The sequence below is a fragment of the Drosophila miranda genome, chromosome XR (assembly GCF_003369915.1).
Source record: "Drosophila miranda strain MSH22 chromosome XR, D.miranda_PacBio2.1, whole genome shotgun sequence".
NCBI lineage: Eukaryota > Metazoa > Arthropoda > Insecta > Diptera > Drosophilidae > Drosophila > Drosophila miranda.
The window spans coordinates 28,448,591-28,476,021 of record NC_046674.1 but is presented as its reverse complement, the minus strand read 5'-3'; the positions used below and the strand labels follow the sequence as shown (position 1 = coordinate 28,476,021).

At 47.6% G+C, this 27,431-nt stretch overlaps 1 protein-coding gene across 2 annotated transcripts in view; it reads right to left on the bottom strand.

The window, feature by feature from the left end:
- Window positions 1-17,785: 17,785 nt before the first annotated feature.
- LOC108165255 (mucin-5AC) overlaps window positions 17,786-27,431 on the bottom strand; it is an 84,998-nt gene continuing 75,352 nt past the window's right edge. The window contains exons 2-6 of one of the 2 annotated variants that reach the window (XM_033386422.1): window positions 23,642-24,583; window positions 23,461-23,574; window positions 20,486-23,375; window positions 18,087-20,399; window positions 17,786-18,008 (exon numbers count right to left, since the gene is read on the bottom strand). In XM_033386422.1, coding sequence (XP_033242313.1) covers window positions 17,872-18,008; window positions 18,087-20,399; window positions 20,486-23,375; window positions 23,461-23,574; window positions 23,642-23,917 — 5,730 coding nt within the window. In that variant the 5' untranslated portion in view covers window positions 23,918-24,583 and the 3' untranslated portion in view covers window positions 17,786-17,871. Of the gene's footprint in view, window positions 18,009-18,086; window positions 20,400-20,485; window positions 23,376-23,460; window positions 23,575-23,641; window positions 24,584-27,431 lie in introns of those variants that run through there. The other variant, XM_033386423.1, reaches the window with a different exon arrangement.

The window sequence follows — 27,431 nt, the reverse complement described above, 5'->3', positions numbered from 1 at the left end:
AAGAAAACTTTAAAATTCATTACCTTAACTTAACAGACAACATATACCCGGTATATGGAAAGTCGCTCAAAGGCATGAGTAATAGGTGTATAAAAACCGTGATCATGGACCAAGGAAGACCAAGGAATAGTTACCGCACATTCATATCTTTTTCAGATGGCTTACTTGTTTTATGATAATCACTTACGAGATGAATAATAACTTTGGCTCCCACGCAGAAAGATCTTTCGATGTGTGTTGGATGAGGTGATTTGATGAGTGGATGAGTATGATGATGTGTGTGATTGTGATGAGCATCTGCATAGATGATGAGATGAATACATGAAAATGTAAATATAAATGCCTCATGTTCGACTTAGACCATGGACAGGAAATCCTTTTTCGTTCATACCGGATTTAATTAGCTTTTGTACATTTTTGGTCGTATCAAAAGAATGTTGTTAAACAGAAAGCGGATAAAAAACAGGGTTTCGCATTTCGGGTCCAATTTCGAAAGAAAACGAGGGGAAACGTTGTGAGTTGCTGCGGAGACCGCAACTCTACAGTTATACCCGATACTAAGTCAGTATGGCTCTCCTCCGGCAGACGCCGCTAATATTGAACGACACGACAAAGAGTGCGTGCGAGAGAGACAGAAAATCAGTCTGAGCGTGACGTCGGGCGCTGCGTAGCCACTGCAAATTGATTTGTTCCTTTTGGTTATAAAAATGATCTGATCTGATCCAGATTCAGCTGATAGATATGGTCATTATCTATGATTCTGCGTTTTTAGTTTTCTCGAATCTGCAATATTGTGGATGCAACAGATTTTCGTCCTTTGTGTGGGCGGAAGGGGGTGGTGCGAAATTTTGAGATACACGTTTTATAGTGAGATCTAACAGGAGTGCGGTTACCAAATTTGGTTACTCTAGCCTTAATAGTCTCTGAGATTTGTGAATATCCCCAGATTTTCATCCTTTGCGGGGGCGGAAGGGGGAGTGGCGAAATTTTGAAACAAACTCGTCTCGGTCCGATATCGCAGGAGTGTGGATACCAAACTTGGTTGCTCTGGCTCTTATAGGTTCTGAGATCCTTGAACTCATATTTTGCAATTGGCAAAGCCGACCATGAAACCTGTGTGTTAGAGAGAGACAGAGCGAGAAAGAATGAAATTGTTTTCTTGATTCTGGCTATAATAATTATACGATCTGGTTTAGATTTTGCACTCTAAAAGATATAGTCATCTTCTACGATTCTGCGTTTTTAGTTTTCTCGTATCGTCGAAATTGTGGATGCCACAGATTTTCGCCCTTTGTGTGGGCGGAAGTGAGCGGGGCGAAGTTTTGAAATATTCTTGTAGCAGTGACATATCACAGAAGTCTGGATCCAAAACATCGTTGCTCTCGCTCTTATAGTCTTTGAGCACTAGGCGCTGAAGGGGACGGACAGACGGACGGACGGACAGACGGACAGACAGACATGGCTCAATCGACTCGGCTATTGATGCTGATCAAGAATATATATACTTTATGGGGTCGGAAACGATTCCTTCTGGACGTTACACACATCCACTTTTACCACAAATCTAATATACCCCAATACTCATTTTGAGTATCGGGTATAAAAATATAACATAAAACTAAATCCGAGGCGGGGTCGATGCTTCCCGGCTGGGGACCGAGTTCCTACTCGAGGTCTGTATGTGGCACAAGATTGTACCGGGCGCAGGTAACATCAGCTGCCGCCGATGCCAGGGGTCAATGACCGCGCTCCATCCACTGCGTGAGGTTATGTACGCTGGCACAAAGGGATCGATCGTGGGGCGACTGGTGTATTTGAAGAGTCACTCAGCTCATCCCCATCGGTCGAACTTGGTCAGGTGAAGAGTACAGATCACACCGCTCTGGTTTATTGGAGGAGCAATTCCATGCTCTTGGCTACCGCCTCATCCACGTGTCGAACGGTGGGGTTCAACCGGTGGTACGTTGGTACGTGTCCAATAGAGGTCACCGGGAATACTCAATCCGTAACTTCTAGACCAGCTTTTCAATACGTAGGTACTAGTGGTGCTAATCCTCAACAGAATCGCACCACTACTTGAGAAAAATGTTAACACCCTGGGGCGCTAGTTTCCAATTGTCGGACGGCGATCAACGTATTGATGATTTATCTTTTCTCCATGACCTGACACTAACACTTTGCACTGGCAGGGATCTTGGCGCTTTGCACTGGCAGGGATCTGTGACTTTGGCTTGACCTTTGAATGGTACGGAGCCGGCTCTAGGCGGATATTTTGCACTACCGGTCCCGATGACGGCCACGAGGAGTAAAACACAGAGGCTGGGACTACTAAGTACAGCAACCCACGTTTTTTCCACACCTTCTCAGGTCTTTTTCTGTTATACAGAATCCAGGAACAGCAAGACTAAATAAAACATAATGCACGGCCGAAAAATTGCATATCAAAGTGTTGCCACTTGGTCGCAAAACAGATGTTGGTAAGCTCACCAGATCATCAACTGGACATTTTTTTTTCGGTCTAGTTTTAGACTGTATTTTTTGAGTTAGCCGTTGATATTTCAAATAAAAGAAGGCTTGACAAGTGTTGAATATTACAGTAACAACCGTAGAACTGCTGGCACTGTTTCGAAGTATTTTCCTCTATAAGAAACGAGCAGGGATGCAGCAGGCTAGGGCCGCGGCTCTACTTTTACACCCGGTTCTCCGTCAGTATTTATGTGAGCTTATGATTTATGTAATGTCATTTGTTATCGCTGTTCGTCAAAAGGACGAATGTTCATTAAAATCGGTGGAACCGTTTTGGAGATTTGTATGTATTACATTTTATTTACATAACATTTAACACCCAGAAGAAAGCGACCCCTTAAAGTGTACATATTCTTGATCAGCGTCAATAGTCGATAAGCCATCTCTGTCTGCCAGGTACAGTCATTGTATAATTAAATCCTATGAAATGTCATCTATTTTCAACCTATCAATTCTTTAGAATATCGGCACATGGCACTATGCCGAGTGAAATTATGAAAGACCACGAAGTTAGCAATGGTTTTTGAATTTTTCAGTAATATGTTGGCGGTTATTTAAAATCGTGAGTAGGAGGTAAGTGATCTAGTTCTTTTTTTTGTCTCGTGCAAAGTACAAAATCACTATCCCACAGTGTTATGGAGGAAATTAATTTGTATATCTAAAAATCCTAATAACGAAGCCGTTTGTCAGGTTTATAAGCATCGGTTGACTTTCATCCTGATTACTTAATTCATACTCTATAGCTCATATAATTCTAGCAAACAAAAGGAAAGTGATAAAGGTAATCGACTACAAAGATACCATTGATATACATAGGTGCCATAGAAACGATGAGCCTGGAGTGCACCGGCTCCCAAGAACCATCCTTTTTCTTTTGCTTTAACGTAACTAACTGAGATATGTTTTCTAGATATTGCAACATGGCTATAAACAGTATTAGAGTTAATTGTGATTGTGAGTGATTCGTTTCCCCTAAAGCTGCTCAGAATTCATCGACGAAACTTAATGCTTTGCTTCATTTGATCAAGCAGGGCGTCGCTGCAAGCTGAGGGTGTGTTCGTGTTCTCTTGAGATTATCCTCAAATTGTTCTCAAATTTTCCTCAGCTAAAGATCGATTCAAGGAGAAGTTGGCTCCCTTTAAGTTCACAATCGATTCTGGCATCGGGAGCTGCGCAGCACTCGAGTGGCTGGGGGTAAGGTCAAGGGTCGCTGCTGGTCAGCCCAATCCCTTTCCTCCCGCGCTGGTCAAGGACAGTCAGTCAGGCCTTCCATTCCATCTCCCACTTGTGCCACAATGCAACTAAGTGCTTGGAAATGAATTTGCGTTTGAATTTGCGATTGTATTTGTGTTTGTTTGTTTAATGACTGGAGGGAGGGCTGATGTCGGGCCATTTCAAACGTTGGATAGTGGTGAGAGGGGGGGACGGGGAGAGGCAAACGATTGGCAATTGAATCGGTGCCCAGGTGGAGCAGGGACCACGACTGGCAGGCTGTTGTTTGTTGTTCCGTTAGAGGCAAAACAAAGGCCTAAGTGGACCCGAGCGGAGCATAGTTTGCCAAAGCACCTGCCGAGTGATGGTGGAACAGGGGAGCGGTGGGGGCTGGGCTGCGCACTTTTGATGCCGGGGCATGTTGTTCCACTTGCCACTCGACAATCAAAGCGTTGGAAATCAATTACACACAAAAGCGTCAAGTGGCAAATGCAAATGTTTGAAAAGCAAAGCACAAAACGCAGGAGGAATGCCAGCGACTGAATGGGGCATCGCTTAGCCAGGTGCGGAGGGGGCCGCGACTCCTGCTGCGGCTGCGGCTGCGGCTGCTGGCGGGGGATGCGATTGGAGGTGGTGGCAAAAAGAGTTTAATTGCAAAAAAAAGGGAAAATCGGAGGGGCCGTCAGGTGGTAAGTAGAGGAGGCAACAATGCCAGCGAAATGCCTACAAAATTGTACTCGACAGCTTAAGCTCCCACGTGCGAAGGGATAGGTTGGGGGGCGGGTTGGCTGTGGGTGGTGCAGGCAGTGGGGGAGTCAGTGGAGCCAACCATCAAAATATCGGTAATTTTGTAAAGAAACGAAATTTATGTGAAAAATGCCAAACAACAGCCCAAAGCCCTGGAAAGAGTCAGACAGACGAGGGTCGGTAGCCTCCCCCCTCAGAAAAAGGCCGGCAAAAAATGGGCGCATAGCAAAAAAATACGGGAATAACAGGAAAAGAAAAACTGGACGTGAAATGAAACACGACAACTGGAATGAATGGTGGGTGATCACTGATGGGGGGCGGAGGGTTGAATGGCAACAAAAAGCCCAAAGCTGCATGCAAAATGCCGAAAAAACGATTGCATGAGAGGGAACGAGACCAGGACCAGAGCCAAGACCAGGGCCAGGACTAGGGCCAGGACCAGGGCCAGGACGAGGACGAAGGATTGCGATTGGGGTGGTAAGGAATTCTGACTTGGGTGGGGTGCAGTTGAGTGCAGGCTGCGTGTGAAGCCGGCGATTATGCGACGAGCTGGGCAACAAAGACAGCAACAAAAAGCACCGGCGACCCACATTCGACCCACAACAAGCAGCGCCCATCGTTGGGACCAGAGCGCCATGCAACGTGCACCAGCATGGGGGCATGGTCACGGGCACGGCACTGGCATGGGCAATTTTTAATGACTGAAAAATAAAAACCCGTTTCAGCCAGGCCAGAAGAGTGCGTGGCAAAGGGATATGAGGGTTCCCGGGGAGTGGGAGAAAGGATGCGTTATCACTGCCCACGGATGGTGGGGGATTGGGTGGGGTTGGGCATCAGCATAATGCAAGCCAACGCAAACATTTTATTTGCATTAAGCGTCGCAGCGGCAGAGCAAAAAACCGGGGGCAATGGGAAGGAGAAAACCCACCAAAAAAAAAGAGAGAAAAAACCCCAATGTCGATAGCTAAAATACATACGCATGCAAAAAAACGGAGTATAACCAAAAAAAAAGAAAAAAACAAGAAAAAATAAGCGTGTTGCATGTACTGCAACACTGCACCTACTTATGCCGCATACACACAACGCTGCAGTGGCAGCCAATAAAAACGCAGCGCTGCAAGTTGCGTGCAACAGGAAGGCGCACAAAATAAAGCAAGCAAAAATCAAACAAAAAGCCGTCCAAAAAACACAAACGACTAAAAAAAAACACAAAAAATAAATGCGAAAAATCCAAAGAGTGGATGGAGGGTCGGTCGAAAAAATCAAACAACATATTCCGCAACGAGAATGGCCTGGGTGCGAGTGAAATGACAGCAGGTTGCACTGGGCTGTCCCACGCCCCACACCCCACACCCACCGTACACGGCCACTGCATGCTGCATGCAACTGCAATGTGGAACTGCACATGGGAGGGGCTCGGCTCGGTTCTGCGCTGCGCTGCTCGTCCTCGTCCTCGGCTCTGCTCTGCTCGCCTGGACATGCAATAAAATAAAAATAAAAAGAACGCGCTGCAAAAAAATCCTAGAAATATATAAAAATTGTCCAAAAAGTGCAAAAAGGCAATAGCGGGGGGAAAAAGCAGGCTCAAAACGCACACGGCCTAAACCCCTTGGCCTGGGTAAGACCGAAACGGCGATAGTCAGAGAGAGCGAGAAAGCGGAATTGCAGCTGCAGTAGCAGTGGCAGCAACAGCAACAGCAGCAGCAGCGGACGCTGCCTGACTTGTTTTAGTTGTTTTGCTAGCCAATGCATTTTCCAGGAGCGCAGCAAAGGTCTACCTCTATCCAGCGGGGCCCTTAAAAGGGGTGTAAGGAATGTCTATCGGGCTATTAGGGATATTAGGCAACCAGGATCAGTTAGTTCCCATATCATAGATTCTAGCCCTGCTTCTGATTCAGAGCCACAATCTCTCGTCTCCGATCATTGAAAGATCACTGTAGAGATCACTGAGAGTAGACATAACTGAAGACTCCCAAAGGAAAACTGCCATGGGACCAGGATGGGATATGAATAAATGGAATGATGATGATCAGCAACCGATCAATATTTCCTACCGTTCGGAAGCCTGAAGTTCCAGATGCTCCTACGAGCAGTCAATAAAATACGTCCCTGTGTCCATGCAACGCCCTGACCCGGGCCCGGGCCCGGGCCCGACAAAGACCCGACGAGGTGCGAGCGAGAGATTGGCGCGACAGGATGCGACGGCGAATGCAACCGAGCCGAACACGCCAAGAGATGCACATGTGGATGCAATGCAGCTGAAGCTGCAGTCGCAGTCGCTGTCCTGTGGGCCACCCATGGCACAGCAGCCCAGAGGATGGGGCGGGGCAGCAGGCCAAATAAAAAAAATTTTAAAAAACCATAATAAATAAAATTAAGCAGAGAGCGATGGGAAAAACAAACGAAAAAAACGGACTCGCTGTCATAGCGAGCAAAAAGGGAGGCAGGACGATGGGGCATTGTTGTTGCTGCTGCCGCTGCTGCTGCTGCAGTTGCCATTGCAACTGCACTTTTACATATCACACATACAACACCGCCTGCTGGGCAGTGGGCGTGGGGCAGACTCTGAGAGGCAGAGAGGCTGCTGCAGTTTGGCAATTTAGCGGGGGGAAAAAATGACGAAAAAGGAGCAACGTGAAAAAAGGCGAAATATATTTAAATTTGTTGCTCTTGTGTGGGTGCGTATGGGTGTGGGATGTGTGTGGGTGAGGGTGGTTATATGCATGTGGGTGTGGGCAGTGCAGCGTGGGGCGGCGCGAGTGCAGTTCGCAGCTCGCAGCTCGGCTCGGACGCACGAGGCAACAAAAAATATGCAAAAACTCCGCCCTAAAATGCGAGGCAATAAAATAAAAATCAATCTAATGAAAACCCAAAAATAAAACGAAATAAAAAATATTAACCGAAAACGAACAAAGATGGCGATAGATCGTCGTCTATATGTGTGTATGTGTGTGTGAGTGTATGTGTGTGGGAGGAGTGTGGTGCGGAGGGGGTGGGTATAAGCTAATTTAAAATTCGCCACTAGTATGACAGCTCTCCCTATCACTCCCATCCCCGAACCACATCCGGGTCTGGCCATTGCCATTTATGGGCAACAAAAATGTTCGATTAAGCGGCTTCAGCAAACAAGAGACCGATGAGAATGGTGAAGGTGGAGCTGGAGCTGGAGGAGCACCATCCGGAGGCGGGGGGACACCATCCAGCATCCAGAATCCGCCGCATTGGCATCATCAGCCGAAAATTGAATCATAACACCCTCATATAGCAGGATACGCCTGGAATGGCGGTGGTCAGGTCAGGACAGGTCAGGTCAGGTCAGGTCAGGGGATCGGCTAGGGCTCGATAATTAAAAACCTGAATACGTTCGTTAGAAAGTTTTCCTCACTAATGGAAGGATGCCGTCGCCACTCAGGGTGCCAGCAGCCCATCCTCCTGCAACCTTGTGCCTACGGAGGCGATTGTTAATTTGCCAGCTTAGTCCCTACCCCTGCCCTGTACCTGCCCTGCCCTGCCTGGGGGTTGAGCCATTATAAAAAGGAGTACCCGAAGAAGGAAACTAAACCGCAGAGCAGCCCTTTTATGGCTCCAAGGCGAAGGCTCCAAGAGGCGAGGCCGGCTTTGTAGGTTTGCGCTGACGAAATGCGCCGATAACTTTTTTTATTTCGAAGCTCTAAAAATGAGACATTTCATATTACTTTTACGGCAACAGCAACTGTTCGTTCCTCCATCTCCATCTCCAGCTCCATCTCCAGCTCCTGGTTCCTCCACAGCTTCCTTAGTGGGTTAAAAACAATTCTGGCAGGGCAACCCCTCAAGTTTCTGCTTTGGGCTTTTTTTTTTTGGGGTTACGTTACGGTTAACGGACACACACACCCTGCCCCAACCCCACTGACGGGTGGGGGGTATGGTATGGAGTGTGAGGCAGTGGTTCAGTGGTACTGTGATGCTGCTGTGGTTGTGGCACACACTTAACGGCACTCAACGCATACAAAATTTCAAAATCATCAAAAAGTAGAAAAATACGCGTTTCATGCACATTCGCGGCATTTATGAGCCCATCAACGTCGCTCATGGATGAAAGTAACGCGTTTTATACGTCGTTTGGGTGCTTGCCAAATGTATCTTTTTATGTGGTTCGGTGGTGCTGCCTCTTCTGCCAGTGCCTCTGCCCATGACCACATGAGATACTGGCTCACGCTTGGAGCATAGGAGGATGCCGGGATGCCAGGATGCCAGGATTCGGGGCTCACAGGCGGTAGCACACGGCATTGCCGTAAAACGAAGAGCGGTGGAAAACCATCAAGTTCAAAGTTTTCGGCAACGTTTACGATTCCTGCTGCCGTCGGCCAGTAAAAAGTGAAGAGCGTTCCGCTCGGCCCACGGCCCACGGCCGAATAGGAGCGGGTCCATATCCACCCATCCCAACCATATCCCCGACAGTGGCGTCGAGTGGATGCTCATTGGCTGGTGGTTTCTACACCCACCTGACGAACGCACGCACGCACGCACGGATGAGTGGATGAATGGATGACTAGGCGCCTGCTTAGTTTGGTTTCGGTTGCTAAGCAAAACCCTCCCCAGCAGCATGCCACTGCCCCTGTCCCCACTCCATGCAACTAACAAACAGTTTTTATGCGCTATTAAAAATATTCTTTTTATAAGCCCTATAAAAGGAGAGGCGGACGACAGCAAGCGACAGGCCAGGCCGAAGGAAATCGGTCGGCATCGACAGCAATTTATTCCCAAAACGCTTTCCATTCACCCACCAAGCCATCCATCGCTATCCATCGCCTTACATCGCCTTCCATCGCCAGCCCTCGGCGAACCACTCGCGAAAGAGAGACATTTTATGCGCACCTAAGTCATTCCGAACAATTTCGATTAAAAAACTCATCTAAACAATTTATGGCGTGGCGTAAAAATCAAATCAAAGCGCGGCAGGGAAAAAGTGCAACATTCAGCAGCCGCCTATCCACCCACTCACTCAAACATTATTCACATTTCCCCAGTTTACAACTATGCGGGAAAAACCATAAATTTAGAAAATTAGATGGGCTGCCCGTCCCCTTTGACTACAAGCCCCCTCTCGAAGCCTGTTGATTAGCTATTAAACGTTTTGTGTGCATCTGGAGAGGCCTCTAATCAAACTTCTTGCAGGGAGTGGGGTGGGGGATGGGATGGGATGAATAGATGAGATGCGATGCGATGGGATACGATGGCCAGCTCTGGAGCAACCGCGTGAGTAATGTAGTGCAAATAACATAGTATCTTCCCACGGAAGGGGGGGCACAGGCAGTACACGCCACTCCGTCCCATGTGATATCTGGCAAAAGCCTTCAGCCATTACAAAGTTTCTAAACTTTACGATTAAATATAAAGGCGGAAGACATCCGCCAAGAAAGTGGCAGTGTGGGATCGGAGAAAGTTAAAACCGTGCGGGATATTAAAAAGTGCACGGAATAATGTTCCTTTTATGACTAAAGTGGCATCGGACAAGGGGGTGAGCCATGGGTACAGGGACTGGGACTGGGACAGGGACAGGGACAGGGGGAGACTTCAAATGTCAGTAGCAGGCGGGCGCACATGAGCCCTGACATTCGCCACCCACTGATGGCCCCCGCTACTCGCGCGGCTGGTTCAGCCTCATTTCGTTTTTAATTTCCGTAATTCCGTCAGCAGAAAAATTTTTGCAATATAAAAAGTAAATATCGAAATTTATAGACCTGCAGATGTGCTGAGGGGCGAGAAGAAGGGGGGTAGAGGTAGAGGTAGAGGAGGTGAAGGAGGCGGCGGGAACGTTAGTGTTTGGCGGATTGGAGGCTGGGGTTGTTGTGGCTATGGTGGGGGTTGGGCTGGCTTGGGTTTGGGTTTTGGAGGTTGAGTCTGAGGGCGACATTAAAATGTTAAATAAAAACAGTAACAAAATACACACAAAAACAAACCAAACAAGCAGCTCCCCAGAAAGAAGGAAAGAGATAGAGACGGTGGAGTGATGAGAGAGGGGTGGGCATCACCTCCCCATCCCCATCCTCTTGCAACCCCCTTTGGCAACTTACACGAGGAATTTAATGACAACACTAAAAAGTTTAAGCGTTATTATTTCTAGGGTAGCCCCACCAGGGTAGCCCCGCCCACCGAAAATCAGCTCTAAGGATAAGAGCTTAGGCAGTGGCGCGGCTCTAAGGATGAGGGATGAAGAATGGATGGATGGATGGATGGGATGGATGGATGAATGGGAAGAAAAAATACGACGGCTGTAAAATGGCAAATTCATGACCTGCAACTGCCGCTCGCCGCTTGCCGCTTGCCACTTGCCGCTTGCCCCACAGTCAACCATTGTATGTGTGTGTGTTTTTGTGTGTGTGAATTCTAACGGCAACTAAAAACGAGCAGATCAGGGCAAAGCAGGGGGAGGAGGTGGTCTGAGAGCGATTGTAACGATTCGGTTATTACCGTTATATTGCCGAAACAACGCGCGCTCTCTTTGTGCCACTCTCTGTCTCTCTCCTACTCGTTCTCGTAGTCTTAGCCCGAAACAAAGTCGAAACGCACATAACTCAATCTTCGACGGCATTCCCACACCACACCACCCAGCCCCCTCCCCTACCACACCACTCCAACCAAGTTCTCTTTACCGTTTCCCCCTTTTTATTGCTAATGGCAAAGCAAGAGAAGAACAGGAATGGATGGAGGGGTAGTAGCGAGCGGGGGTAAAGGCTCCCACTCCTACTCCCGGTGCTGCTGCTGCTGCAGTTTATGCGCTGCTGTTAAACTTACGGTAGTTTACCGCCGCAATGCCCGTCAACCCCCCAATGCCAGTTGGCACCCCTCAACTGCCCTTTGGACCGTCTCGGCGCATTCCTCGGCTTAAAAACGAAACAATTTTTACAACTTTGTTGTTTGCCTGCGGCATCGTCCGCCATTTCTAGTTGGTTGTGCTGCCCACCCCCACCCCCCAGCCAGGGCATGGCCAGTAAAGTGAATGTAGTAATTTTTCAAAAATCTTTGTCTTTAATGGACCATCAAGCGCTTCTTCGGCCGCTGTCCCCTGTCCCCTGCCCTTCCCTTCTTCCTAGTCTTCCTGGGACTTGCAACTTGGCTTTTGGACCTTGGCTAGACACGGCTTGGCTCCCTCCCATCCACCCACTACCCCCGCGGACTTGAGAGTTTGTTTGGCTGACTCTGCTCCATCGTCAATATTGCGATTCGGTTGTAAAAAATGCGTTTTAATGCTCCAATAAAATAAAAAGTTTGCATTAAAAGCGGAGCACACACACAAAAAGTGAGCTGGGCAATGAAGGGGAGGGAGCCACTGTGAGAGGGGAGTGTTGTCATCGGAAGGCGGTTATCTTCCTGCTGCTCCGGACGAAAGCAATTAGCGTAAACAAGCAAGAAAGAGCCACAGTCGCCGGACACGACTGTTCGATACCCGCTACTCCGGAACTACTACCCAGCCCTTGGTACAGATGGAAATTGCTTGTGAGAGTTTACCATTCACTAGTTTCACCATTCACCATTTTTCTAGTTCCATATTCAGAAAAAAGTGACATTAATCGAACGTATAGTTTCAAAGATACAAGCCTAAATATGACCTGACGCTACGCTACCAAAAACAGAATTGGTTTTCGACCTTGAGTTACAAAATTGACAAACTCTGCGAATTGGGCTATCTTATTACTTATTAGCTTTTTTAACCACTACTTATTTTTGTACTAAGATCCGATATATAGACTGTCATTTTTTAAAGTTATTTAATGTAATTTTTGGGGTAACATCTGAATGGGCTATTTTTCTGAGATTATTCCTCAGGTAGTTCAATATATTAGAGAGACCTTGTAGCAGAACTTTCATCAAAAATCATCTTTCTTAAAGGAGATAATAAATATGGCTTTACAAAGACCAAAAAATACCCGGAAATCGATTTTTGGCTGATTTTAATAGATTTTCACATAACAGGTAATCACGTTCAAAAAAGTTACAAAATTATAATGCAGCAGAATTGTATATAAATGTGTTTTTATTAACTTTTAATGTTTTCATGTTTTAGCATGGAGGCCATTTTGGCGGAAATGCCCATATACCCTTTCTACTGTACGCGTATCGGATTTCAACTCCTTTCTGTCTATACATCGAGTAGGGGTATAGTACATATACAAGACCTGCTGGACCGGCTTCTCCACCCAAAGAGCCCCTCATAGTTGCGAAATAGTTTGCTGTCAACTTTATGCCCCGAATGGGCGGATGTAAACTTTCGTAGTATCCGCCCCATTATCCGCATTAGAATAGGAAGGACAGATGAAGGATGGAGAGGAGAAGGGGAAGGTGAACGTGGAGGTAAAGGTGAAGGAGGAGCGCCTGCAAGTCGCTGACATCAGCACATTCGCCTGGCCAATTGGGAAAAGGGCTACTCGATTGGTATTGTGCATTTTTGAGGCGAAATTAATGTTTAATCAACAAAGTGGCATGTGCCCGATACCTTCCATCTCCAACCCTCTGTGACACTGGCTCCCACTTAATGTGTGAGTGGGGGTCACAGCAAGTGCATCCCCAGAGTGAACGGCAGGCATGTGGAAAACTAGCGAAATTGCATCAAAGAAAGGAAAATATTTGCAGTGCGTGGGGGCTCTGAAAAAAAATCGAAAATAAAAAATGAAAATCGGATAATGCAAACAGCAAATTAAAAACGAAGCGCATCGAGAGGTTGTCCATGGGTGCCATGGAGGACAGGTCCTGTTCCTGGTTATCGTTACCCTCCTCGTCCTTCTGCCTTTGGTCCTGCTGCCGCCGCTGCTGCTCAGTGACCATGCGACCATGTTTGGGCCGGCTAATTGAAAGCCGACGCCGCCTTTGCGCTTTGCAGCCAAAGACAAATATTGGATGGACCGCAGCTTTATGCATATTTAAAATCAATTAAGTCAATAAATAATAAGGACAACCTTAATGCAATTTCATATAAACGAAATGCGGCAAATGCTTGTTTGCCAATGCAACAGCAATGGACAGAGCACTACAGGAGGATGGTTAGTGGCAGTAGGCAGGGGAAACGTAGGCGGCACGGCCAAGAGCGGTCAAGAAACACGGTACGGATACCCGAGCCAGAGCCCGAAACGGATTTGGGCGCGACACGCTTCAAGAGCCCTCCAAGGACCACTTGGGAGCCACTTTGGTGGAGGCTCAAAAGGGGAAAGGCGGGGCTGTGCACTGGTGGTGCACTCAACGGTGAGTTGCAAATTGTTGCCATTTGTGTGATGCCTGGCGCATGCCAAATGCATGTGCAGAGGGGCAGGGACCAGGAACCAGGGACCAGGGACCAGGGACCAGAGCAAAAGCGGAGTGATTGAAAGGGCACACACAAAGTGGTCGCCGGAGCACGCCAGCCAATGCACTCACCCACGAAATCTGGACACAAAGCGTCCGTCCTGCCTGCCCCTGCCCTGCCTCTTCGTAACATCTCCTGGAAGCTATGGCGAAGTGGAGCGAATCACTGGGGAAGCGAAGCGAAATCACATAAAAAAAAATTGGCTAAGCGCGCCTCCCATCCTCCCTCCTCCGTATCCCCCTTGGACAGCGCCCCACGAAAAAATCAAAAAGGATAGACCTCCGGGTCAGGCGGTTATTTCAAAGAAGGAGCAAAAGGAGTGGAACCGCAAATCTGGCACAAAAATTGACTGCGGCCACGAGTGCCGAAAGCTAATAGCAATCAGAGTGCGTCCGGCGCCCAAGCAGCCCAAAAAGTATGCAACGAAGATGATGATGATGCCATCCAGTCCAAAAGACGAGCAACAAACACCAGAGCACACCCTCGCCCCCTACACACACACTCACATGCACACCCATTCACACACAAGAGCACACACACCCAGGGAATCGGGGAATTTCATTCATGACGATGAACTCTGAAGCTGGCTGCATGCCCCAGTCCTCAGTCTACAATCTCCACTCGACAGCCATGTCATGTACTTGCAATGCCCAAGCCCAGGCGCCAGTACCCATCACCGTCACCAGCACCACCCCCAATCTGTATCCGTACCCGCGACCGTGTCCGTGTCCGCGTGTGCATCTTTTTGCTTTCGTTTTAGAAAACTCACAACTCGCACGACATTCAAACCAAACCAAACCAGACCAGACCAGACCAGGCCAGGCCGGAGCACGCCAAAAAGAAACTGCAACGAATCAAGGACGAATTTTTTGGCAGTTTTTTCTGCTTCTCCTCCGTCTGTCCCTGCCACTGCCCCATGAGTGCTTGTGAGTGTGTGTGTGAGGAAATGTCGGTTTGGCTTTGTTTTCCAGTGCCTCGACTCTGTTTGGCTGGCGTTATTGCTTCTCTTGCTCCTTTTTCTGCACACGATTCACGGTTATTCTTTGCCGTTTTTTGTGCCCGAGAGGACGGCCAGGACAGCACACGACACTCCCTGGCCTCGTGTGGCCAAAAAGAAACCATAAATGGCCTGAGTGGCCACTGCGACCCAGATATCCATCCATTCATATGGGGAGAGAAAGAGAAACGATCTTCTTCATCTCCACTGTGTTGGGAGGGCCTTGCTTGTGCCAATTCAATGCTCATTAGTGGAACACGCTGACGATGGCACTCCACACTCCCACTCCCCCTCCCCCTCCCCCTCGAAGGTGCTAAAAAGCAATGTTCTCCATAAAGTGGGGCCACTCCGAGAAATGGTATCGCAAGATGGAGGCTACGATGGACTCTCATGGTCGATGGACTGGCTCTCCCCCCCTTTGGCCTGTGCACTATCAATCTGTCATGGCAAGATCTGCCATTCTCCATCTCCCATCTCCAATCTCCCATACCCATACCCTTTCCCCTGCACATGTGTACATACATATGTGATGAGCATCTCTGGCATGCAAAAGAGCTTCAAGAAGCCGGGGCTAAGCCGCGTCGAGCTCCGATGGAACAAAGGCGCCAAAGTCGGGCGGAGAATACACAAATCCCGGTTTGTAAGCCAATTTGCACTTAGGCTTATCTAATGTCATATCATTTGTATAATGCTCTGTTCTGGCCTGATACTTGATGCCTACTGGTATGGTAGTCAATACTCTCTCACACACGCGCACGCACACGCACACGCACTCGCACTCGCACGCACTGTCTCTCTTCTAACTTCGACTCCTGCCCCGAATCCTTGCACTATGCATGAGTGTGTGGGCGTGGAACGTGGGGGCATGTGGGGCATTTGTGCCATGGAGCGCACGCCTTATCCTGCGGGGTTCATTTCTAAGCTCATTTATGTTTATCACAAATGCGTGCCAAAGTGTGTCGTTATTCTTCCCCCGCTTCGGTCTTCACTCCACTTCACTTCCGTCTACATTTTCTTGAGCTCCAACTTTCAGCCATCGTTGTCGATGTTGTCGAAGCTGTTGGCGTGGCGCGAACAAAAACATTTCAAATATTCAAAAAAGCCACACACACATCTACTCCACCCTTCCCAGGCACATCGCACTCATACATCGCACATCCCAAATGAAGGGAAAGGGAGAGGGAGAGGGAGACGGGGCACGAACTGTACTCAACTAGTCGTGGCATGTACTGGCCATAGAAATTCATCTAACGGCTGTAACAGGTAATTGAACTTGGTTATATGGCTCTCGGAATGGCGTCGCGCTGCAAATGGAAATGTGGAAATGTGGAACCGGGGAAATGGGAAATGGAATTGAATGACGCGCGCATCGTGTGCCAAATGTGACGGCCCCTCAGGCCCTCCTCATCCTCATCACCGTACTAGTCCTCGTCCTCGTCCTTCTGCGCCCAGGAAGCAGGCAGCAGGCAGCAAATGCGTGCGAACTATATAATGCGGGCATAAAAAGGATTTGCACAAGGAGCAGCAGCATGTGTACGTGGCTGTGCGGGTGGATGCTGATGCTCTGATGCTCTGATGCTGATGCGGTGGGTAGTAGATATGTGCGGCAAGACAAGACAAGACGAGAGGCCAAGTCAATTTCAAGTAACATCAGACTCTTGCTATATGAAATTGCAAATTGTACTCCATAGTTTGGTGAGTGGGGGAAGGAACCCCATATAGAACGGAGTCGGAAAGGGACAACTGTTGAACTGTTGAATAATTCATGGCCAACAGGAGACTTAGGCAGAACATCCCGTTGCCAAAAGCAACAAGATGATGTCTGCTAAGCGCGCTTGATGCCGATTTGTGGCACACATAACTGTAAATCGCCCGAGTCCGCAGCAAAGCCACCAGAGCGACTGATGGTGCCACAGCTTAGAAGTGCACAGTGGGGGGGAGCCACGGAAAGCTACTCATGTAAGCACTGCAAAACAGAAATTGTTTGGAGGGGGGAAATTTGCCCATTCAGATCTCTGCTCTATTTGCCACACGCCACAGCCGAAGACAACAAAAGCAATAAGTTGCAGCAAAAACAACGCACCCGTCCCCCATCCGCACAGCCATTTGATGCAACACGCAGCTCCGAGTCTCGTTTATGCATTTTCTTTTGCTTGCCACACACAGTAGCACCCACACAACCTTCATTCCCACCCACTGGCATGAATGGCGGACGCTTGCTGTCGTCACTGGGCTCCTGGTAGCTGCATCGCGTCCCCACTCACATATGTGCACCCACCCAAGTGGAGGTGCAACTGATGGCATGATGGTGTGGATGTGCATGAGCAGCTATTTGGGGGCTGGGGCTGGCTGGCAGGCTGGCTGGCTGGGTGGCTGGGTGGCTGTGTGTCTGGGTGGTGCATGCGACTTTGGTCTTGGTCTTGTTGTCGTCGGGTGATTGTGTTAGGGACTTCTTTCTTTTGTTTGCCCAGCCGGCAGCACTTACCAACCAACAGGTGGCACCTACTTCTGGACACCAGCACCATCCCGCTATGTGCAGCACTCCACCCACAGGGCACGACCCACTGCCCGCACACAGGCTGAAGGACGTTCGGGCATGGTGGGTCACGTTTTTTTCCTTTTTTGTGCAAACTTCTTTTTTTGTTCACCCTGACTGCTTCTTTTGGTGGCTGCCTCTCCAGAGCACTTTCCTGTTTCTTTTTCTTTCGAATGATGGTGTGCACTCCACCTCCACTCCTACCCACTCCCACTGCTTCCTGTTGGGGTGCCACCAGCGCATTCTGGGGCGGACAAGCGGAAGGTGGCTGGGCCTGACATTGAATTCAGGCATCTGCATCAGTGCCAGCCGGCAGACCTTTTCTTTTAGTTACTGTAACTTCTTCAATGGCACTGGATAACCTCTCGATTTTCTGTATCAAGGAACATGGTCTGACATTCATGAAAGTACTCGTATCTTTTAAAATATTATTTATTTATTAAGTATAATTAAAGTAAACAAAATGCGTGAATTGCAATAAGTACAAACTCGAATGTTGTGGAGGCTTAGGCTTAGGGCCTCTGTGCTGCCTGTCTACGTGATGGTTTGAAAGCTGGCGGTGTCCTTCAGCGTCAGCGGCTTCCACTTGAGATCTACGCTGTGGTGGGCCGGTGGATGGTCATCGTCACAGCTCCCCAAGCAATTGGGCTTCTTATAATTATCAGCTGGGTCTGCAAGGAAGGCGAACAGAAGGATGTGTGAGTATGTGTCGGAAGTGAGTGAGGAACGAACTAAGGTCCTGGACTTACCATATTTGTGGTCGTGGTCCTCTTCGCAGGACTTTGGGCAGAATACAATCTTCAAATCGATGGGCTCAAACACCTTCAGGATGAGCTCGGGCACCTTTTCGGTGGCATAGTCGCCAGGATTAGACACTAATGGGTTGAACGAACGATTAACATCATGGGTCACTGGGTTACCATACTTAGTGGCAATGGAAATTGGCGTTAGATGTACGGTTTGGTTCTGGGCCTCCAGCAGCCAAGGCATGCTGTTTACTCTCAGGACTTCTTTGTGTCTTGTTGCTGTGATTAATTCTGATTCAGATTCTGTTCTGATTTCAGGTGTTGGTGGTGTTGGTGGTGTTGTGGATGCCTTTTCGGCTGTTGGTGTTGTTGTACTTTCGTCATCAACTGTTGATGGTCGTCTGCTTGTGGTTGGTGTTAATGTTGAATCTGTTGTGGGTGCTATTGTTGATACACTTGTTGCTATTTTTGAAGCTGCTCTTGATGTTTCTATTCTAATTGGTGTAGTTGATGTTGCTAATGTGGAGCTTTCTATTATTATTGCTGATTTTTGTGTGGTTCTTGGAGCCTCTGTTGGCGATGCACCCAGACCCAAGGGCGGCTGTATTTGTTTTATTGAACTAGCGGTGGAAATGTCGAAACGATTTCCCCTAATGGGTAGCGCTTTAAGCAGAAACCCATCATTCTCAGGTCTGGATTGCATTTTGACTTCGTCCCAGTTCATCGCTAGTTCATTTTCAATAGAAATCGTGCTGATCGCTTGTTGCGGCCCTGGTAGGATGGAGTGTCGCTTCGCAGTGCCTGGCCGTTGTTCGATGTCCTTCTTGCCTTCAACGGATCCTTCTGTGGCATTCACTTGGTCCGTACTCTCTGCATCGCTCGGAGAATCGTAGTCCTCATCCTCATAATACTCGGAGCTGAGATTGCTCGAATTTCTTGCAGGATCCTCTGCAGGCGCTGTCGTATTCGTACCCGTGCTGGGGAATGGGAATGTCGGAGCTGCTGCTGTGGATGTGGATATTTGAGGTGCTGCTGTGGATGGCAATCTATGTGCTGCCGCTGTGGAAGTGGATATTTGAGGTGCTGCTGTGGATGTGGATGTCTGAGGTGTTGCTGTGGATGTGGAAATCTCTTCTGGATCCGAAGGATCCCTGAGCACGCTCATTGGAAAACTTTTCTGCAGTGGTCGCGTTAGTGCCTTAGTCTCTTGCGGACGACTTAACCTCTCTTTCAGCAGGGTCATCACGAAACTCTTTTGAGGCGTTTCAGTGGATGTGGTTGTTATTTGGGACTCATTCGGTAGGTTAAGCCTATCTTTTAGCAGACTCATGAGAAAACTTTTCTGAGATGATTCAGTGGTTGTAGTCGACATCTTGACCTCTTGTGGGTGGGTTAACTTCTCTTTGAGAAGCCTCATCAGCATTCTCTTGTGTGCTTCTGTGTCCAAGCTCTTCGCTTCTCCGAAAACATCGTTTCTCAATGCTAAGCCCGAGGGCTGAGCTTCATCATTAACATAGTCAGAGTCCACATAATTATCCGCGTACTCCGAATCACTAGCCATCGTTGTGGAAGAGTGATTCGGCAGTGGGCTGGACGTAGTGGAAGTGCTTTTAACCCGCTCCTGGGGGAGGGATGCGGGCAGAGCCGGGACCACAGCGGCTGAGGTAGTGCTAGCCATGGCTTTAGTAGTCTTCATCTCCACAACTTCGTTCGCTCTATCTTCGTAGAGCTCAGATGTTTCGCTGTCATAATATTCTGAGTCTTCGTGATCCTCCTTCGTAGAGTTTAGCGCTACCATCATAGGGGACTTCTGTTGAATTGAACGCTTCTGCGTAGAGGCCAACTGTTTGATGGATAGCCGCAGAGACTCGGCAATGAAAGGCTTGGACGTGGCCAGGTTATGCCTGGCCAGCTGAGCGAGGGTCACACTAGGAGTGGGAGTGCGAATGGTGGTCGGCGGAGGGGTGGATATCACATGGAACAGCTTCTCCAGCAGATGTGCCGCAGCCATCGTTGACATTGCGGATTCTTTCGTCGTGGGACTCTCTGTCGTGCGCTTGTCGAATGTCGCATCCACTTCCGCTTTGCCGTCTACTTCCACCAGTGCCGCGTCATCCATGTAGTCAAGGTTCAGTTCACTGGAAACGAAATTGTGGGCTACCACATGCTCCTGCAAATCTTTCTCCCTAACGAACAGATTCTTACTTATTGATAATTCGGTGTTGGTGTTTGTATTTTTGAGTTCTTGTGGTCTTTGTATTGGTTCTTGTTCTTGTAGTTGATTTTGTTGTGTACATGCAATGTGTGTCTTTGTATCTGTAAAGTAAGTGTCATGTGTGGGTTAGGAATTCTTTGCCGGAGGGCTTAAATGTTAGGACAATCTTGTGATTCTTTGCACTTACCTTCGGTAGATCCATGATCAGGGCAGGCTGGTTGTGTTACAGTCGTCTCCCCGCTCGAAGGAGTTGTCGTCGGAGTGCTTATGGCTGCAGTGGACGTGCTTAGGATCTCCACAGTCGTTCTCTTGGCAGTTGTCTTAGTTGACGGCTGGCTGGTAATTTTTGTCGTTGTTTGAAGTGTGGTGGTACTTGACGGTTGGGGACTTGTGGTTTTTGTCGATGGTGCTGATGATGGTTGAGCTGTTGTCGTTGTAATAGTCGAAGTTTTCGAAGTTGTTGTTGTTGGTTTTTGAGTGGTACTGGTAATAGTTGTAGATTTCGGAGTTGTAGTTGTTGTTTGTACTGTGGTGGTTGTTATAGTCGACGTTTTGGGTGTTGTTGTTGTTGGTTTTTGAGTGGTACTGGTGATAGTTGTCGATTTCGGAGTTGTAGTTGTTGTTATAGGAGCTGTGGTTGTAATTGTCGACGTTTTCGGAGTTGTCGTTGTTAGTTTCTGAGTGGTGCTTGTAACAGTTGTCGATTTCGGAGTTGTGGTTGTAATTGTCGACGTTTTCGGAGTTTTCGTTGTTAGTTCCTGAGTGGTGCTTGTAATAGTTGTTGATTTCGGAGTTGTCACTGTTGTTTCAGGAGTTGTGGTTGTAATTGTCGACGTATTCGGAGTTGTCGTTGTTAGTTTCTGGGTGGTGCTTGTAACAGTTGTCGATTTCGGAGTTGTGGTCATAATTGTCGACGTTTTCGGAGTTGTCCTTGTTAGTTCCTGAGTGGTGCTTGTAATAGTTGTTGATTTCGGAGCTGTCACTGTTGTTTTAGGAGTTGTGGTTGTAATTGTCGACGTTTTCGGAGTTGTCGTTGTTAGTTCCTGAGTGGTGCTTGTAACAGTTGTCGATTTCGGAGTTGTCACTGTTGTTTCAGGAGTTGTGGTTGTAATTGTCGACGTTTTCGGAGTTGTCGTTGTTAGTTCCTGAGTGGTGCTTGTAATAGTTGTTGATTTCGGAGTTGTCACTGTTGTTTTAGGAGTTGTGGTTGTAATTGTCGTCGTTTTCGGAGTTGTCGTTGTTAGTTTCTGGGTGGTGCTTGTAACAGTTGTCGATTTCGGAGTTGTCACTGTTGTTTTAAGAGTTGTGGTTTTAATTGTCGACGTTTTCGGAGTTGTCGTTGTTAGTTCCTGAGTGGTGCTTGTAATAGTTGTTGATTTCGGAGCTGTCACTGTTGTTTTAGGAGTTGTGGTTGTAATTGTCGACGTTTTCGGAGTTGTCGTTGTTAGTTCCTGAGTGGTGCTTGTAATAGTTGTTGATTTCGGAGTTGTCACTGTTGTTTCAGGAGTTGTGGTTGTAATTGTCGACGTTTTCGGAGTTGTCGTTGTTAGTTCCTGAGTGGTGCTTGTAATAGTTGTTGATTTCGGAGTTGTCACTGTTGTTTTAGGAGTTGTGGTTGTAATTGTCGTCGTTTTCGGAGTTGTCGTTGTTAGTTTCTGGGTGGTGCTTGTAACAGTTGTCGATTTCGGAGTTGTCACTGTTGTTTTAGGAGTTGTGGTTGTAACTGTCGACGTTTTCGGTGTTGTCGTTATAGGTTCTTGTGTGGTGCTTGTAATAGTTGTCGACTTCAGCGTTGTAGTTAATTTCGGAGTTGTCGTCGTTTCAACTGTGGGTGTAGTTGCCGGTTTTCGTGTTGTCGTTGGCTTTTGAGTGGTGCTTTCTTCTGTTGTCATTTCTTGAGTGGTTTTTGTTGGCTTTGGAGTTGTGGTTATGGTTGTTGTCGATTTCTGAGTAGTCGTTTTCGGTTTGTCAGTAGTAGCTATGGTCGTGGATGTAGTTGCTGGTTTCGCAGTTGGTGTAGCCGGCGGCACGCAATGTGGAGGCGTTGTGGGCATTGTAGGATTAGACGGTGCCTCGGTGGAGCTCTCTCGTTTCACTGTTGTACTCTTTGAAGTGCCGCCGGGTGTGGAGGAGGTTGGCAGAATAACAATTCTTTCGGACAGATGTCCCTTGAAAGCCTTGAGGGTTTCCATCTGTTCAGGTGCCTCGGTAACTTCATTATTTTTGGCTGTAGAATAGGTGTATCTTTTATACTGGTATTTGGTGGTTCCCTTGCTGGTGTACTTTGGTGTTGTCGGAAGGACGACTATATTGACAGACGGCTTGGATCTTATAGTGGCGGAATCTTCCTCTACGAGACTCTCAGCTGCAGGTTCGGATCCGTATTGATACGTTGGATATTCATAGGAAGGATAGATTCGAGGGGAAGCCGTAGTTGTAGTAGTCGTGGGAAGAATGACAACATTCACTGACGGCTTGTCGACTTTTCCGGACTGCAACACAGACTGCTCATTTCCCTGTTCCTTTGTTCCTGATGCCGTGTCATAGTCATCCTCCTCGTAAAGGGTAGGCGGAGCTGGATACGGGTAGAAATGTGGCAGAGGAGGGTAGGGAACCTGTGGAACTGGAACATAATCGTGGCACCTGACCTCACTTTGTGGTCGACAGAGTCTTCGCTGCGGGTCGTAGCTGTTGCTTCCGGGACACTTAAAGCGGGTTTGCAGATAGTTTCCACTCTCCTGCAATTTGCAGGTGTAGTAGAGGGCGCAGTCGGTGGGCGACCGGAAGGTGCCCTCTTCCGTGCATTCGGGGAACTTGATCTCGCAGTTAACGGGTATATAGCTGCCGCTGTTTGAGATCTCTGTCGATGGGCACTCGTCGCCAGGAATACACTTCTTTTTTAATGGCGAGAAAATGGTCCCCGACGGGCAGCCAAAGAGCCACGGCAACGACTCGTTTTTGTCGCACCTGTAGTAGACCCGGCAGTCGCTCGGATGGGCGAACCGTCCTTCCTTCACACAGGGGGGCGCCTGTGGCTGGACCCGATGGACGCAGCGACCACTGTTCGAGTTGAAGCTCTATATAGAGGAAAAATGCAGATGGATATGAAGGTGGTGATCGGCTTACGGGATTAAGGGATTTGGGGTAGGGGCGGTAGGTTACCTCGAGTTTCGGGCACTTGCTGAAGATCACACAATTGGGCTGGCAGACATAGTAGTACTCCTGCTGGTCGGGATGCGGCTTAATCCCCACGTAGTTCCTCGAGCAGCGATTGTTCTTCAGTAGAGAACAAAAGGTAAGTTGATTCCCGCAACAGCAACTGCTCCTTCCTGATTTCACTTACATAATCTATTCGAACTGGGATTCCGCCTCCGGGGAAAGGCTTGTAGACGCCATAGACGCTATCGTAATAGCTGCCCGGTGGACTGAATACCGGTGGTGGCGCCTGGTAGCCGTATCCATAGGGCGCCTGGTAGGCAAACGGCTGTCCATAGTAGCCGTTGGGCAGCAGTGAATGGTGCTGCGGCCCGCCGGAGTAGCCGCTCGGCAGTTGGCGGATCGAGCGACTGTTCACCAGGGTGAGCAGGGCCACCAGCAACAGCCAGATGGAGTGGGCCATAGCTGACACTTCAATTCGCTTCCACTTCACTTGGCGAGGAGGGTGGAGAGACACTAATCTTGATGTGGATCACGAACTAAACTTATCACACAACGACTGGGGACATCTGACGAACACGTTTCCGGCCTCTGTACTTTCTATTCCTGCGGGTCTTCCTTCCTATTTTGTTAGTCCTTTGTTGCTGCGACCGCGCTTACCTCTCGTCTGACAATGTTGCGTTCAAGCGGGGCAGACGCGCTTAAATGGTCTCTGGAGTGCGCTCGCTTGCGAGAATATTGCATAACTTAAATGCCAATGGGCAGCGGCGTGATTTAAGTACAAGAAATGTTTGCCCGTCGAGACAGTGAGAGCGTCGAAGAAGCTAGAGCAAAAACTCGCAGCGTCGCTCCCCGGCTGCATAGTCTGGGTCTGCTTGCGGTGCTCTCCCCACGTGCCCCACAGACCGGAAGAGGGCCCCAGCGTCAGCGGTGTGAGGTGATATCAGGGCCGTGCAGCGCTCGCTCTAAAATGCATGACTATATCATTTTTGAAGAGAGAGGCTGCATTACTTCCGTCCCGGAGATGGGTCGATGTCGGTGCCGTCTTATTGCGTTGATCTGCCATGAGTAATCCGTTCCAGACGTGATCAATGGAGCTGGCCAACGCGGAACCAATGCAAAGTCTGCACTGCGATTAAAATAAAATGTTAACATCTGTCGATTCATCCAGAAAAAAATCTTGAAAACCCGGCGACAAAAATAGCCAGTAGCAGTAGCAGCATCCATGAGGCAGATGAAAAGATGTAAATGCATCGGCTCCGCATTTTCCATCTCAAGGTTAGTCAACATGTAGCCCACAAAACTCGTAATTGTTTACGATTCTTCCACGTACTTACGACGAGTAGGCGGGAATTACGCACCAAAATATTTTGGCGGTTCGTGCGTCATTTAACACGTTCGCACTCTGGGCCCGGAAAGGCACGAATTCTCGCGGTGGGAGCTGGCTGCTCTCCGCTGCGGCTGCATAACAGCACCCACGTTAGAAAAAAGGGTCTGTCTTCACGTAAGAACCTGCAATCTCAGGCACGTTCCCATATGTAACTCCTAGCAAAAAAAAAACCGGATAAAGCCTACTTGGTTGTGACTTGGTTGGTTGGGCCCTGTGCTCATTCATGTATGTATTCATCATTCAAAGACTGGCTTTTGATTGAACAAAAACAACGTCCCAAGCTGCCTCCGAACTATTCCCCTACAAACATACATATGTAAAATATATCAATGAATTATAAAAATAATGCGAAAACATTGCATCTTCTAGGTAAACTAAAGATAAAGATAGATGGCGTAAAGATAAATTAAAGCTTAAATCTAAAACTAATCTGCAGATACGTGCTCCAAGAAAACTTGGTTTTTTTATTCTTATGTTGTGCACCCCTCAGGCGGTCAGAAGTTTACGCCATGGGAACAATCTGGGTAAACACTTTCAAACTGCCATCTACATTAACTATGAGAATGTTTGTGCCATAGGTGTGAACTTACGTTCGGAGACGATTTGTTTGCACCTGGGCATCCACACATAATCTTCCAGTTCTAGTGCGATGCCATATCACACCATGCGCGAGCGAAAACATCTATCTTTTATTTCCGACTCTTGGCTTTCGTATGCGCCGCGATGCGGCGGGGCCAACAATCGCCCGAGTGTTCTGGCCCCCCCAAGGTAATCACATAATCTTATTACAAACGTGATATCCGAACGATAGCTGAATTTAGAGCTATCTCGTCGAAATCGACAATAGACAAGAAATACATTAATCAAACGCTGAAACGCTGGCTGCTCTTATCTATCCGAATGCCATTGCATTCTTTAAGATTCTCAGGAATTCCCACGTTGCAGATGGAGATAGAGAGTCTAGATCAACTAAGATGCAAATGGCGGAGAGAGGCCCGACGGTGGGTGGGCCAAGATCTAGATCTAAATTTGCCGACGAAAAGTCTACCACGGGGGTTGAATAAATGTATATTGAGAGATACCGACACTTATCGTTGTGAATATTATTATGGCATATAGTGTGAGGGAATGAAAGTCTTTACAATCAATTTTCAAAGCTTAACTTTTTTCACTTAATTTGATATTAAAAATTGAAATGAATTTCAATTCATTTTTACATTCTGTATTCTTCTTATATTCAAAGAACATTTTAAAAATTAGAAAATTAGATTGCTAACAATGAATGCATCTAAAATAGTGAAAGGAAAATGAAACATACTTGACATAGATTACTTTTTATTTGACCTTAATCATGCAGTGTGTGCATAAAAATAGATTGAAACTTTTAAAGCTCATATCTCCAAAACTGAAAATCCGATTTTCTCATTTCTTAAGACCGTGGAAAGTTCTCAATTGAAAGCACTCACTAGGTAATCACTCAACATCGGATAAGCCCCACTGTGCAAAGCAGAGAACGTGAAGACCACGCTCTTAAACGCAAAATTTTACGAAATTGGATCGGGAGATATTTTAAAAATTAATTTTCATTTAAAGGGGACACTTCTGTTAGGCTCGACGGCACCAGGCCTGCAATAAATATATATATATAGACACACAGTACCAGACAGTACCAGCCGTAACTTTTGAGTTTATTGCTGTGTTAAGAGATTTTCAATAGCGATTTTCAAAAGAAAAATAGTCCATCCTATAAATTATGAAATTTACTATAAGATTGGCAAATTTGTTTAGCATTTAACACTTTTTAATTAGCTTTGTTCTTGCCCTTGTAGGGGCCGAATTTAGGGAAAGAGTATGGAACATCACGGATAAGCACAGTTTTCTTTTGGTAATGCTTAAAAGTGCAGATACATAGTAACTCCGAAAGTGGAGATCGTAAGCTGCAAGCTTTCCGAAAAGCTTTCTAAAGAGAGTCGGCGCGCAGCGCACGCATTTAAGCGAAAGACGTCACGTTTACCTTGACCCAAGAGAGTAGCGTAGCGTAGGGAGAGCATAGATTAAAACCTTGACCAAAATTTCGCTCAATTGGGCGAAAGATCATCCGATTATGCAGTTAAAGTTCCTAAGATCATCCGATTATGCAGTTAAAGTTTCCAAATATCATCCGATCTTCGATCTTTTGGTTCGGTACCGCTTAGCTGAACTGGCAGAAGTTGGGCTGGAGTTATTGACTGAGAATCGATTGATTAAAGCGGACGTGTTTACTCGGGAATAAATAAATATATATATATATATATATATATATTTAGCCAACGAACAGTTCTGGCATCTACGTCATACCTCTTGAGTTGAGTTTCAATTAAGACCGAGAATCAGGAGATTTACCCAGGAAAGCAGTGTAAAAAAAAACCTAGCTGGACGGCGGCCCGTAGCCACGGTACTGCTCGTGCGATCATCAGTTGCATAGGAGTGCATATACGGTGTGGTCTACGAGAGTTGTGGGGCGGGTCGAAAAGACAAGTAGTGAACCCGCGGGAAAACACCGAACAGCGAGACCTGCAGCTTGGCGTTGTCTGTCGAAAGCCTCAAC